The following is a 15,585-nucleotide window of genomic DNA, read 5'->3' as shown; positions in this document are numbered from 1 at the left end:
TTATTAATTATGAATGATAAATATTTAAACAAGACTCTTGAATCCCGTCTCCACTTTTGAAGTGTTAACAACCTAGTGACTTTAAAAAAGCTTTCTAGACTTCAATTTCTATTTTGTAACATGACAGTTTTTAAGATTTCGCTAATCTATGGGAAAAAACATAGCCACTTTCATTGGAAAAATTGGATACAATAAAAAATTGAGAGACATTCACGAGCTCAAAACACAAAAAATGTATAAATGATAATTACATATATTTATTTTTAATTTTCCATAGTTATTATTTTTTCACATGCTCTGTTTATACAGGGTAAGCCTTCAACTGCTTAAAGCTCATACTGCATTCACATTGATATTCATTATGAAACAACATAGTCTTTAGCTAAGACAAATTACAAAAACAAGTATAAATCAAGTGCTGTGAAGAGAAACTCCACTTCAAAAAGCCAAATAAATCAAAATGAGTGTTCAGAATGAAATTCAGACGTTCTTGGTAAACAAGTTYTAAATTGTTACATATATGAGATTTAAATATAGTAATTAGCTTGATTTATCTATGTGCTTTGGGATTTTTCATAAAAAAAGGAACTAGATAATTAAAGAATTTATATTAGAAAACTTAAAATGTGGTTAATTCTTGTTAAAGGGTATCCAGTATAAAACTGGTGTGCAACTGGATTGTGCCAAACAGGCATTACTAGAATTTAACTTTCCATTTTCTAAGGGGAGAAAATTTCATTTTGAATCACTATGCAATAGGGCTGTGGAAATTGCCATTGATAAAAGAGTCTTTCTTTCAAAAATCAAACTAGTTTAAACCAGATTGAAGGAAACTATAGCTCCATGGGCAGAGATGAAAGAAATTTCAAGTAGTCTATTAAATGGTTTTTGCAAAAGGAAGCCGGCCAATCTTGCCTAAAACAGTTTTTCTGCAAAACAAACTTGGCTGCAATGTTTTTCTTTGAGCCTGGGATATGACACAACTTTCTTCCGACAAAGACCTCCTCATTCCTATTCATCAGAGGCAGAAATATAAGATATGTTCATGTATAAGCCAGGCCGAATACCAGTGAAAAGAAGCCCAGCTGCACAGCTTGCCTTTTCCCAGGTTCTTTTCATTGATATATGCCCTTTTCTGAAATCTTGCAAATAACTTCTGGGTGGAAAAAATCCATGTAAAGCAGTGAGTGTGAACACTCCTCTCTTGCCATCYTTAATTAAAGCTATCTCATAAAACTCTGACCTGAGGTGGAAGAAAGACAAACATGCAACAAGACAGTTCCACTTGTATAAATTATTATTACAAAACATCAAATGTATATTTTATTTCTCTTCAGAAATCTTTTTCTCTGGGTTTGTTTGCATATGACTACAGATCATATATTTTGTGATGAAAAAACATCTCTTAAGGATTACTGTTGGCCTTGCAGAACATAATTCACACACTTAACCTGCCTTCTACACTTTATCATACAAAGACACTTGCAGTCATCCCAAGCTACTCTTCACCGCAAGTTTCTCTCYATATTTACACCTTTAATTGTTAACTCAACTTGCAAGAAGATGCTTATGGCTTGCCTGGCCATATTCTTATTTACCAAACAAACAGATGCATCAAAAGTAGATAAGCTAAAAATAAAGGTTTTTTTTAAGAGTATAGTGATGAAAATAAAAACATGGAGCAAAGAGATACTGTCCTAGGAAGTAAAATAYACAACTCAGATCAAGAAATACAGAGTGAGGAAGCAGTAGCTCAGCAAGAACAGTGGACTCCCTAGAAATCCCTTTTAGAAGCTGTACTATGACTCTGCTATAGTGACATATCCARTTGCTCCATATCAGGCTGCATTTCAGTTAGTGCAGTCCTTCACAGTGCAGAGGAATTTCAYTCATAGGTAGTTCTTTCATACTTCATGGCTACACACTTCCAGGAAAAAGTTAAATTTGAGCATTCTATCTCAGAGAAATACATAGCATTTCATAGCCTTCCCCCAAGCATTTTTAAAAGATACAGGAAACTGCCCACAAAACCATTACCACATCATAACTAATGCACTCAGAAGGTAAAGAGAAAGTAAGCCTTCCTCAGGCAAAGATAATAAACCTCAAAGTTAAGTTCTTCCAACTCATGAAAGTGAAAAAGAACAAAGACACTTTCTGCTTCTATTTTTAACTTTATGTCAAATCAAAAGCCACACCTGTGTGTTGTTTAAAGCTCTCTCCAAAACCAAATCCCCCTTCAAAAAAAAACCCAAACCAAAACAATAAAAAACAGAAAACAAACACAAGCAGCCATCACTGATCGAATGCCTTTAGCTTCTCGGCTTTGTCTCCTACCACTATAATGCAAGTTCAACTGATTTTGGAAAAGGAGATAATGCAGTCTTCTACCCTTCCATATCCAAAAGTTACTTTGGAAGAAGATGGTATTTTTGGTGAGAGAGAAAAAAAWAWATATTATTTAAAAAAAAAAAGAACAAAACAGTAGTCAGAGTCATATCTGACCTTCACTATAGAAAGAATGCCTTAATTTTTAAAAATGGCTCCATTTTTAGTCTTAGCCAATATATACAGACAAGTAACACTGAAGCAGATCTGCTGTTGATTTGACTATGGAAAATGTTTTCTGAAGGGAGGCAATAGGCAGGTTTCCAACTGGCAAGTTTTACAGGTTAAAGAAAGGGTAATTACTCTTAGTAGTTAGTGTGAGTGAGGTGCTGTACTTTTTGAAAGAGATGTTTAACCAGTTATATCAGAGCTTAAATGATTCAAGTGTACTAGCATTAGACTTCTGAATTGGCACATTTACAATTATCTTAAAATTGTTTTGTTGAAATGTTAAACATAGGTTTAAATCTACTAAGTTTCAAGGCTTACTTCCATTGTCAAATTATATGTAAAGAAAGCAGAAGACTCATGCAGAACAGTGCAATGAATTGATAGCCATCTCAATCACACAAAAAACATCAAAAAGGTAGTACTCTGCAAGCCAGGTTTGCTCAAGCCTAAGTCAAGTGCCATATCACACCTCCAMTTTATGGGGAACATTAGAGTGGATTGAGGACAAGCTTGTTTCCTATGAAAGGAAAGCTTGTTCCAGAGGACAAGCTTGCTTTCTATGCTAAGAGAGCCATTTCTATCACTAGGCTGCCAGTTGTAAATCTTTCCTGGAGTTCTTAATACCTGGTGAAAAAATAAAATATAAAAAATATCCACAACAACTCTCCTCATCTATTCTTCCTGGAAGTTCCTTCAAGCTAGACAACAAAGTACGTTCAGGTAACTCCCAGGTTTTATTGTGTACTGTCCAAAACTTGGTGCTTCTTACCTGCATTATGCTTCCATCTTGTGGCCAGCTTGCTTCAGTGCAYAGAAAATTTGGAGATCTTTAGCATTTAAATACTACCAAGTGCAAAACTTCCTAACCACAAATCCTAAATTTATTACAGATAGGAACAAAACACATCCTTCTCTTCCTTAAAAGTCAGTATCTGCCCCATTTCCTCTTTTTTTTTYCCCCCCAAGTAGAAAATAAACATAGTGAAAGCTGTCTAAAAGCAATGAATAAGACTACAAGACTAGTGGTAAGAGAGGAAATAAAAAGTTAATGTAAAACAAAGCCTCCACTTCATAATCATCATTCCTGGAACAATAAACCCTACATTTCCAGCTAGTGCTAGAAATCATGCCTTCACATGCCAACGACAGTTGCTGCCCTTCAGAGCTCAGTCTAAATATATGATATCTGACAACAATTGGGAATGAAGAGACAGGCAAAACCCAATATGCCAGTTAATTTATTACAAAGCATCTAGTAAGTCAGGTCCATCTTTGTTAGCAAACTTACGTGGTTTAAATAAATTTGACTAAACAGACAGATTTGGATTAAGAGTTTTAAGCTTAATCACTGCCAAAATACCATCCTTATAACTATTGCTACAAGTGGTTTATCARAGTCAAATAGGTGTGTTTTATAGTACACACTGCAGAAGGTGAGAGGTAAATAAGTATAAATACGATAAAGGCTTTTAGTATGTCATCCCAGAGCTCACCTGGAGCATTAGAGACCACACAGAAAATACCAACTGATGTTTAAGGAGGAAAACTGGGACCACTGAGAACAGCAGTAGCATCATCTGCTGGACAGCAAACATGACATGCTATAATGGATGAAGATACAGCAAAAGGTCTTGATAGATAAGGCCAATCAGTGCAACATACCAGAAAAAAATGAAGTAGCAAACTGGTTGAAGTGGCTAAAAAAAGAAACTAGTATTTTCATTGTTTTTTCCCCTCCAAAAAGGCAGGGTTGTTATACTTACTTTTTGTTTAATAAAAATTGTGCGCAATGCAATGCAATAGAAATATATCATTTCATTGATTAATTCTTCATTATGTGTGCGTGCTGTTAAGAGCACTTCATGTAACTAAGATTCACTCAAAATCAAAAGTTTTGCCAAACACTTCCTCTTTACATTGCCCATATTTGAAGAGCAGGATAAGAGACAGCACCTACCTGGGAGAGGTAGTTGAACTAATATACCACTAACCGTAGAATCCTTGTTGAGTTTAACTGTCATGTCTAAGAGTTCCTCCTGAGAAATGTCTTTAGGCCTCAGTATGAGCTCACTAGAAATGCCTGATAATTAACAAAAACAGAAGACACCAACATTAGTATCAAATTACTTATCTCAGGTGTGTTTAGTCATTTTGTCCAAAAATGTATCAGATGCTCAACAACCGCCTTAACTAAGAATGAAGAACTACAGAAAATTCCACTGTCACTGTCAAGCCACTAACACTAGATTTGGATGTCATCTACAATCTTACAGTGAAACATACAGGAAAAAAACAATAGCTTGATTAAGTAGCATCAGAATTCACAAATATTTGGAAAGATATACAATAACTTTTCTACAAATATATCCTTGAAAATTTATCAACAAACCCAAACAGATCACGCTAGATTAACAATAGTGCCTGTGTATATAGCGACTTCAACACTCACCCTACAAGTACGAAACTGTTATTAGAAGAGATAATTTTTCAAGCCACTAGACAACACTGCAGTTTCACTGAAAGCAACAAAATCCAAGTTTCCTATTTAGCCTGGGATTCTCTTTCAGATGGACACAAGATGCTGTAGTGATTGAGTTTTGCTCTGGCTAATATTTACATTTGTCATTTGATTTTATTATGCCTGAAAGTCTGGCCTTTGTATGCAGAACTGTGAGACTTTGGTTTTGGATTGCCTGATGGGCTTTAGTGAGGACAGACTGCATTGAACAGGACAAACTCTGTGAAATACTGCAGCTGTGCATGAAGTTTATTATTGAGACTATGCAGAAAAACACTCTTCATTTTTCTTTCTGTAAGAGTGACTACTTTATATTCTGTTGCAAGGTATTACTATTGCTACTATGATTGTAAGTGGAAAAAACAATCCACAAAAAACAAGGAATATAATGGGTGCTGAGAAGGCAAGCTCCCAATCTTTCACGTTTAAAAATCATCATCTTGGAAAGACTATTAACAGCTAAAAGCTCATATACTATCCCTCCAATTACCTTTTTTCACCCAGCCTAGATATTTAACTGTCAAGATATCTTCTATAGCGTTTCCCTTTAATTTCTAGTTTCTCAGGCTAAAGATGAAACTGTTTCATAGCATTTTAAGATATAGAATCAATACTTCTAATTATCATTTTTGTGTCATGAGAAAAACTTGTTTTGCACATCAGTGCCACTTTTTCATTTTATGCTCATCAGGATTAGCAAGGAAGAAAACAGTGCAAAGCAAAATGAAGATACAAAGAATCCCTCCATTGTCTCTATATTTTTTTAATAATAAAAAGATATTGTGCTTAACATGGAAACACTTTTAATTATCTAATACATACCTACAGTTGCAGCTGCTTTTATCTTATTCCTGACATAGATATGACTAGCTGGATTGTCTCCTACTAATATGACAGTGAGATGAGGTCTCTTGTTTCCAAGGGAGATCCATGATTCTACATCCCTTTGAACTTCTGTCAAGACTTGTTTAGCAAGTTTTGTCCCTGAGATAATGGTTGCTTCATCGCTATAAAGACAAAAAGATACACAACATTTAGATCTAAAATATTATAAACAAAACACTTAACTGTGTGATCTACTGTGTCAAAAATTTTCWAACGCTTTGATCACTGAATCTGATAGTATTTCAAGCACTATTTGAAAGATGTGGACAGAGTACAAGCCCACCAGGTCAAAGAAAAGAACCTCCCTCTCTTTTTTGAGGAACATGAAAGTGCCATGAGCACATACAAAAGGGAAGCTCTCCTGCCACACCCTATCTTCCCAACACATACAGACAAACTGTTCTTGGTGTTCATCTATGCATTCCTATGTGATCAGGAAGAGAACATGAAAACATTCTTACACCCTTAAGATTTTGCATGGTAAGGAATTTTTACTCTTTCCCTTTCCAAATTCCCTTCAAGAACATTTTTGGCATGGGATTATACATAGTAATCTTTTGTCCAACCTATCTGATAACATTTCTTATTTTTTCTCAAGATCTAGCTAAGTGAATGGTAAATAACTAAGCAGTTTCTGTCATCCCTTCCTTTCCTAAAAATCCTGGTGCTCCGCCTATTGCCTTTCTGTCCTCTTGTCCTTCCAGAAATCTTTTCCTCCATTTTGACAAGCACTATGGCAAACAAACATCCTATCAGGTGGAGTGCCCACCACGATCACCTTGCCTGGGTGGAAAAGCAGAGGAAGACTAAAGGAGTTCTCTTGTTCTGTGAATTGTTCCTGAACCCTCCAGACTCCCTCTATCATTGCTATGATCATCAACACAGCCAAATATGGTAGAAAATGGAGGGAGACCAATCCATATGCTAAAAAGTCATAAACCCATAAACTAAACCACAAACCCATAAACCCATAAACTAAAAAGTCATGCAACAAGAAATTCTATATTGACTTCATCTGAAACAAAGTGATCTACATGATTCCATACCATCATTTTAAGCAACACAGAAGCACAAGATGCATTTTGCTTTTTTCAAAGATTTGTGAAATTTCTCTCATTTTCAGTAGTTCTTGATGACCAAAAAAAGCTAAGGGCACTGGGGGTCATCTATGGCCTTATACATACTTAAAAAAAAAAAAAAAAAAGCAATCCAAACTTAACTGCTATATCTGCCTGATAGAACAGGAAATCCAGTCTGTATTTTATTTAACTGAAAATAATACCACCAGCATTCTTACAGGTACCCTTTGGTAGAAAATGTCAAGATAAATGGCAAGATAGGAAAACACATCTTTCTGTATTAGAGATAAAAGTATCTCTAACTTTCAGTAACATTCACTCTCTCTAATAAACACATTATCCTTAAGAAATGACAATAATCATCAAAATGCAGTTATTGTTATTATTCGAAGTGAACTGTGCAACACATCTTAACAGCACTGTTAGCAGAATGACTGCTGAGTGGAATGAAAGCTGAACTCTTCACTTAATCTTATTAACACTACCCTCACAAATAAACAATACCTCCGTGATAACGGCATTCACCAAACTTAGAAATTAATTAACTTTAGTGGTTTCTTTAATCAATTTCCATGCTTACTTTACCAGCCAACAGCTCTAAGATGAAGTGCACCTCTCCTGAAACAGCACTTGGCTATTTTCTACTGCATTCAGATTGCCCATGTGCCAGCTTTGTCTTACCTTGTTCTGGTCTCTGGAGTCTTCATCATCCTGCCTGTGTGCTCACTGTAAAACTAAGTGCTTCTCACTTTGTACATTGCATGTGACATACACCATCACAGCTGAAGCTTTTTTCCCTACACTACCTCCTTCACTATTTTACCTTCTTCTCATCTCAAAAAAAAAAATCTTAATATAATACATGTTACTAATGTTCCTTGACTGAAATATCTAGTATTATATAGTATTATAATATATAATAGAACAGATATGTTCTCTTCCAAGAAAAAAAGGAGTGAAAGAAGTGAAATAACGCCAACTCCCTAAAGATAGAACAATCAGAACAGTCCAAAAGAGTTCATTCTTCCTTTAATGGGTGCAACTGTGCAGCACTGTAAGGAAAAACAAGCTTATGGTTCATCGGCTCCTGATAAAAAACTCTCAGCTTACTACTGTGCCTTTCTTACTATAAAGTAGGCTCGACTGTGAGAAGGCTTCCCCGTTGCAAAGGCACCTCACTTCCTTCTTCGAGATGAATAGCTTTACATACACACACAGATTGCAACCCCTGCTTTGAATTGAATAAATTAATTCAATATAACTACCATTCATGACCAAAACAGTTTAGAATAAAAGACTTACAATGACACCAAAAAAAGGTGACTTATGATGACACCAACATGTAAAAGACTGGGGAAAAAAAATCCACAAAGAAAGCGCCTAGCACTAAAAAGAAAAAAAAATAAAAATAAATAAAAAAGAAAATTACCTGACTGTTCTTTAGTAAAACAACAAAGTATTGCAAACATACTGAGCACAAACAAATACATAGCTTGTTTTTTCTCATTCTACACCAGTTTTAGATGCATTTTAATACAAACTTCTATATTGTTGAAATACTATTTTTACAAAGACTACAGATGTGGTTTCATTTTTTTTTCCTCTATGTGGCCTTCCTCTGTATAGGATCATTTTCATACAGCTCTCTCTAATCTTCATTATTTATGTTTTCGCTCTACACACCTTTGGCACAGGACACTTTTCCCCATGTACTCATTATATGAAATAATAATGCTCACTTGTTTAGCAATGCTATATATATTTGAAGATAAAAGAAACTGAATACATTCTGGTACTAAAAACTGATTTCATTTCATATGAAAGCCCCATCACATTTTTGTGATATTTTTACTCTCAATGCATTGCCAGAGGACTCATTCTCCTGCTCTTGGGCAATAAATCCATTTTAAATCTATCTTAAATCTAAGAAGTGCATGCTTCTTTCTTAAAATTTAAACATAGGTTTTCATCAACTGATTCATCCAATCATTGACCTGCCCTTATTTTATCTGTCCTTACTCATCCTTTCACATTCAATCTCAGTTATCCAAGGAGCAGGAAAACCGAAAGCAAGGGAACAGAAATACAATGCTATAAAAGGCACCAAAATCTCATTATATATTGCTATTTATCTGTATTTATTTTTATCTATATGCATTAAAATACAAATTATGCACAATACCTTTTAAGCTAGGAAAAAACGCATGCTAATAATATATCACAGACAAGATACAGTATGATACGGCTATACAGCTAGAATCTTTCTGAAGGCAATATACAGTAATTTTTACAAGCAAAAGCAAAAATCAACTGTAAGTGCAAGAAGTTTCCAAGGCCACTGCCATTTCACATATGAGCTGCCTTTGATGCCACTAATATGCCTTAGATATTTTCAGCGGTGTAAAGGCAAGGTCTTTTTGAAGAGATAGTGTGTTTTAATGATCTCATTAACATTATTATTTCTGCCATTCACTTTAAAAAGTTTCTGGAAGCTGTGCTTCCCAAGTACAGCAGGAAAACAGCTATGAAATTGCTGGTGAATTTTAGCAGAAATGAGTTTAAGAGTGGAAAATAACTCCTTAACAAACTAACACACCAGACAAAATCTTGTACTAGAAAGGAAAAGATTTCAAAGCAAGACTAATCTTAACAGCTGATAATTTGGGGAAGCAAACTATAGAAGATCAAAATGGTTCCAGGTTTGCTCAAGCACACAGAAGAAAATAAGTGCCATCACACCTTTGCAAGAAGGCAGGGGATGGCCCTACTTCAAACAAGCTATCCTTTTGGCATTCAGCCAAGAGGTTGAATGCTGCACAGGTACTTTGAAGACATGAAAATAAGAAAAGACTAATTTAGGCATGGGCTCTGTTTTTCATATTTCCTATTTTCATATTCCTGAGACTAAAAATAAAGGTGCTAGGGAGGGAGACTAGAGAGTATGCACGTTTACGGCAGATTTTTATGAAAATGACTCAAGGAGATCCCATTGTAGAGAAATCAGGGATGAAAGAAAAAAAAATCATAAAAGGCTTCACCCTTTTGCTTTAGCCACTGACCATGAACACAGACCTGAGGAAAAGGCGACCTTTGCATCTTGCAGAATTATAGGTTGAAAAGCTAGAAAATGAAAGATACACTATTTGTTCCTTAAAGGAAAGGGAGAACAGCAGATCTTATGACTTGGTCCTCTACTAATCCTTCTGTAAATTTTAGTATAAGGAAAGAGAAGGAAAACTTTCTCTCTTCCAAATCCACTCCACCATATACCTGAGTCAAGCTGCATGAACTCAACCACTGCTGGATTACACCTCAGTAAAATGTCATTAACACACATCTTTAGGGAATAGAGCATAACAATTTTTATAATGGTTCAGAAATGAAAGGTTCCAACTGTCATAGTAGTCTCAAACTATTAAAAACATCCACTAAGTGAACTGCAAATTGAAAAACATTCTTACTGGAACAAAACTGGAAATACTGCTACTACATGAACCATCATTTACCTCCAAGTGTTTATCATTTTTGTGTATGTTTCACTGCAGTTTTCCGTTTAATTTGAAAGCTTATGTCATCTTCACATATACAGCACATATATTATCCTTTTCAGCTTTCCTTGAAGATCACTTTGCTACCTAAGCAACAAGCAGAACTTTCACCCTATCTCAGGAAGCCCTGAGCCTTTTAGGCATCTAAAACCAAAGACAAATACTAATTAAAAAAATATATATTATTTGAATTTTAAAAATCACCAGTTTTTCTATTCCAGACTCAGACATTCCATGATTAGCAACAATTCATAACTTAATCATTCTGTCAGTCCATTTTATTAAAATGCAATTAAAAAGTACACTACGAGTTCACACTTAGCAATGCACAACTCRGTAAACAAACTGAAATTTCTAATCTGCTGAAGCTGATACAAAAAAAGACCTTATGATAAAACAAACAGTTCCATATTTGAAATAAATTGTCTCCGTTTATCATCATTATTGCAAGATCAAACAGCATTCTTCATAAGAAAGATTTATCAGATTTAATTAGCAGAATCAATGGCATAATCATACACTTGGCAATTTGCTATCCTGATTTTTGTAACTGAAATTCTGTTTGGCAAAGATAAAAATATGAAAAGGAAAGTATAGGAAGGTATTTCATCTCTTTCTTTTTTTCCTCTCTATGGAGACAGCAATATTTATTATTTTCAATCATTAGTACCACTTCCAGTAGTTTTTAATCTAGGACTCTAGGATCTATTTTTCTAGAATTCTAGGGCAAATGTACAAGCTTGGTATATTTTGGAAACATGCATTATCTGCTGTTTAAAAGTGTAGTTTTAGTTCCAATGAAATACTTCTCAAATAGAAATATTTGCAGATTAAAAAAAAGTTCAGTTTTGTCAGCTATTATAATGAAAGCTTGTTGTCCTTCAACGGTAATAATTTCTTTAGCCTACCTACTGTGAACATGCAGTACAAAAACATTTCAGTTCCCTTGATAAATGTGTGCACTTGATGCATATAATTTATATATGTTCAGGCATACATTTAGCACTGATATTTAACATCTGTTAACAGTTTAACATCTGATGTACACAGTTCTAAGCAACTCGGAACAAAAGAAAGCYGCAGGTCTGAGAAGCTTTACTCTTTCTGTACCATATTTTGAGGAATGGGGAATCTGGCACTTGCGTTTTTCTTCAGAAAAAAAGTCAAYTGTCAAAACAAACAAACAAACAAAACCCCTGCTATAAGAAACTGCACAACTGGAGTTAAATAACTGATGGTTAATATCTCAATAACAATATGTATGTCTGTATGTCAGCACAGTCAAACACGAAAAATAGCTAATAATTCAACACACAATAAAAGTAACTAAAAAACAGCTGACATCAGATGTATTCTGGAGCTCTTATGTTCAAACTTGTCATATATAAAAAGTCCTTAACGCTCTACCGTGCATTTACAACTCGTCCAAACACTGCCTGCCATTGTTAAAAATCCCAGCATTGTGTGGAAGAAATGCACAGTGATGAGTTCGAAAGAACTTCCTTTCTCTGATAGCCTGAAGGATGAAGAAGAAACCAAGAAGCATAAGCATGCTACCACATCTCCTGACAAATATAACTCAACACCATTCTACCTACAACTTAGTTCACCTGTAAAGAAATAGAAATGCTTGTCTTCAATAAGATTATGCTGTAAGCTGTTGTTACCATTGCATTTGGAAAAACAAAATCAAAATAAAGTTGCATTTTAACTGCAGCTAAAACACCAAGTGAATCATGTGGGTAAAACCTATTAAATTTCTAAAATAAACTTGTTAGAATACCAGTAGCCAATAGCAGGGATTGATCATGGATACAAATAAAAACAATGAAAGGCAAGAAAACTTTGTCAACTGACAATCTACAAGACAAGGTTTCTAGTTCTCCTTCTTTCAAGATTATTCTCTCCTCTTTGTGACTCCAGCTACCTCTCTCATAAATGTCAGAAGAGACGCACTAACATCACCTTAAATATAAAATAGGTCATTTCTCCAATATTTCATTTTTATTAAGTATATTTGCTATTATGAACCAGCTTTCTACCACAAAGTCACCATCTATTCATACCACGTTTTATAAATTCTCTCAATTTACACATAGTGTAAATTTGAGTGCACCTCCAAATGTAATGAACCACGCTGTGAATATTTCAGGGAAAGATGAGACAGTGGTACACACAAATATATTTGCTATTTGAAACATATATAATCTGTTTACCTTCTAATTCTAGAGTGTATTGCAGGGGRGGATGCATGCACACACATGCAACACTTAAGTTAAAAAAGCAAGGAAAAAAAAAAAGTTTTGGTTACCTTGTAAAGGTTTGTGAGTTTCTTACTGCAAGTGTAATTTTTGCTTTCCGTGAATCATCTCCAATATTTTCATATGCAAGGAAATTTACCAGGAAGAACACTTTGCTGTAAATCCAGCAAATCACATTTACTATYTGGGCCTTCAGAACTCTCACTCAACTGCCTGGCCACAAAATTAACTCTGGCAGCCAAAAAGTCATCCTTTAAGTATATAACTTACCATATGTTTTCATCTTCCTTACTTACATTAAAGTATTTTCCTTTTTAGTTATAGATTACAAAAACACTGCACAAAAGCTTTTCAGGGAAAGAAAACCTCAAAACTATCAAGAAGAATAATAGCAAATATCATGATATGTTCAGGCTTGCTAGGGATAGAATTTAGCTAGCTTTACCTCTTCAAAGGAAATATTAYTCAAGAAGTACTCCAAACAACGAAACACCAGTGTGCTAGTCAAGCTACTGCAGTTAAAAACTAAGCAAGTACTTTGAACACTATGCTCATGGCAAACTTGACAAGAAGTAATGATAGAGTCTGTGAACATCACTCTGCCCTACTATTATCCCACTTACCCATGGAGGCTTCTTGCACCAATAGAAGCAGAACGAGTCATTCTTAAAATAGAACTGTTTGCATCAGACGGTGACATAACAGTATAATTCTAGTTTAAATTCATAATTTAGATTATTATTTATGAGGAAATCTCCAGCCTCTTCTTAAAAGTGCTCTGTATTACAAAGCTTTTGTGACAGATAGAATTCTGCAGACAGACAGAAAAGAAAAAAAAAAACATGCACCCATGAAGCCTATGTGAACTGACAACAGATTCACATACTACACTTTTATTTTTAGTGCAGCCAGCGACCCACAGGACAACACAGAAACAAAGACGTGATCTGCTCTTTAAGACACACATATTCACTACAGCCCAAGATCATACAGTGTTCACACAGAGATCTTCTCAGTCTCCTACATACTATACTTTTCAATGAAAACCTCTGTCAAATAATTGTTATAGGAGCATGTACATTTTGCAGAACTGGAAAAACAGTAAATGGCAGCTAAGAACATAAGTAATCCCACTGTTACAGAAATCCAGATATTTGCGTCAAAAAAAAAAACCCAGCAAACCCAAATCCTCTGCCATACAGATCAGTAGAACATAAAGAACACCCATGTGGCCTGACATAGTTGCATTAACACAGAACTGCTTAATATGCTTCCTGTGTTTGAAATTATAAAGCAACTACAATACTTTCAGTATAAACCAGTTGTGGTCTGCTACACAAGGTGAGCTTTTAGGACTTAGCTGCATCATAAGTTGAAGACGAGCAAGATGTGAAACCCTTCCTTCCACATCCTGACAAGTGTTTGGAGTCACTGTGCTCCAAATCAACATCAGAGATCAACCCAACCAGCACGTTAAATGAAACGCACAGTGCAAAATAGGTGGCAGACTGAATGGTGACTGTGCTAGACTGCACCTCTCTCAGTATGTCCTCCCGAGATCCATCTTTCTGTGAACAGTGGCAGCTCCCTGCAGTGCTACATGAGACACGTAGGGTCTACACTTTTTTTCATATTCATATTGAAGAACAACGCAGCACTCATGTCTCACACTACCTGAGRTGTAACAAAATGGACAGTCACCATCGTGCTTCTCTTTACAAAGTATAATTATTTTGCAAAGTAGAAAAGATGCACTCAAAACCTAGACACCAAAAATGTTAACATGCAATTATTTATGGCAAAAAAAAGAAAACAACTCAAAAGACCTCCTAAGTATCAAGCGCAAATGCATTTTAAAACCAAATTTGCTTAGCAGGATTACAGGCAGAAGTTGTAATTGCGAGGGCTCCCTGACTTCAATTTATCTCTGAAATACCCCCTGGAGCAACGTCTCCCGGTCCTCCTCGCAGGCCCTCAGCCGCCAGCCTCCCTGCCGCTCAGAGCCAACGTTTGGGCAGCCAAACAGGCAGCCGCGTTTACAAGGGGGACAGCCGCCGAGGAGGGAGGCGCAGCAGGCGGCCCCCTCAGGCTGCTCGTGGGCTTGCGGCGCGACCGTTAAACGGCTGCGGCGCACGCCCGCCTCACGCGCTCGAGGCATGCAGCGCGACCGTTAAACGGCCGCGGCACGCGCGGCAGTGGGGGGCGCCYCGCGCACTACTAGCGCGATTGTTAGGAGACTGCGGCGCGCGGCCACCTCACGTGCGTCCAGCGTGGCCGTTAACGGCTGGGAGCGTCTCACGCATTTGCGGACATCCAGCGCGACCGTTAACGGCTGGGACTGCCTTCCGCCCTCGCGGGCATCCAGCGCGACCGTTAACGGCTGCGGCCACCTCACGCGCTTGCGGGCGTCCAGCGCGACCGTTAACGGCTGGGAGCGCCTCACGCCCTCGCGGGCGTCCTGCGCGACCGTTAAAGGCTGCGACCGCTTCATGCGCATTCGGGTGTCCAGTGCGACCGTTAACGGCTGCGGCCACCTCACGCCCTCACGGGCGTCCAGCGCGACCGTTAACGGCTGGGACCGCCTCACGCGCTTGAGGGCGTCCAGCGCGACCGTTAACGGCTGCCGCCGCCTCATGCGCTCGCGGGCATCCAGCGCGACCGTTAAAGGCTGCGACCGCTTCATGCGCATGCGGGTGTCCAGCGCGACCGTTAACGGCTGCGGCTACCTCACGCCC

At 36.9% G+C, this 15,585-nt stretch overlaps 1 protein-coding gene across 4 annotated transcripts in view; it reads right to left on the bottom strand.

The window, feature by feature from the left end:
* The window catches only part of LOC112950076 (probable bifunctional methylenetetrahydrofolate dehydrogenase/cyclohydrolase 2), a 46,808-nt gene that overhangs the window by 30,755 nt on the left and 468 nt on the right, over nt 1-15,585 (bottom strand). For all 4 annotated transcript variants that reach the window (XM_026042546.1, XM_026042544.1, XM_026042545.1 and 1 more), the window contains exons 2-3: nt 5,900-6,084; nt 4,517-4,639 (exon numbers count right to left, since the gene is read on the bottom strand). In XM_026042546.1, the coding sequence (XP_025898331.1) occupies nt 4,517-4,639; nt 5,900-6,084 (308 nt within the window). The remainder of the gene's footprint in view (nt 1-4,516; nt 4,640-5,899; nt 6,085-15,585) is intronic.

The sequence above is a fragment of the Nothoprocta perdicaria genome, unplaced genomic scaffold, assembly GCF_003342845.1.
Source record: "Nothoprocta perdicaria isolate Ctin4 unplaced genomic scaffold, notPer1 scaffold_307, whole genome shotgun sequence".
In the NCBI taxonomy this organism is placed as follows: domain Eukaryota; kingdom Metazoa; phylum Chordata; class Aves; order Tinamiformes; family Tinamidae; genus Nothoprocta; species Nothoprocta perdicaria.
This window is presented reverse-complemented; position numbering and strand designations above follow the sequence as displayed.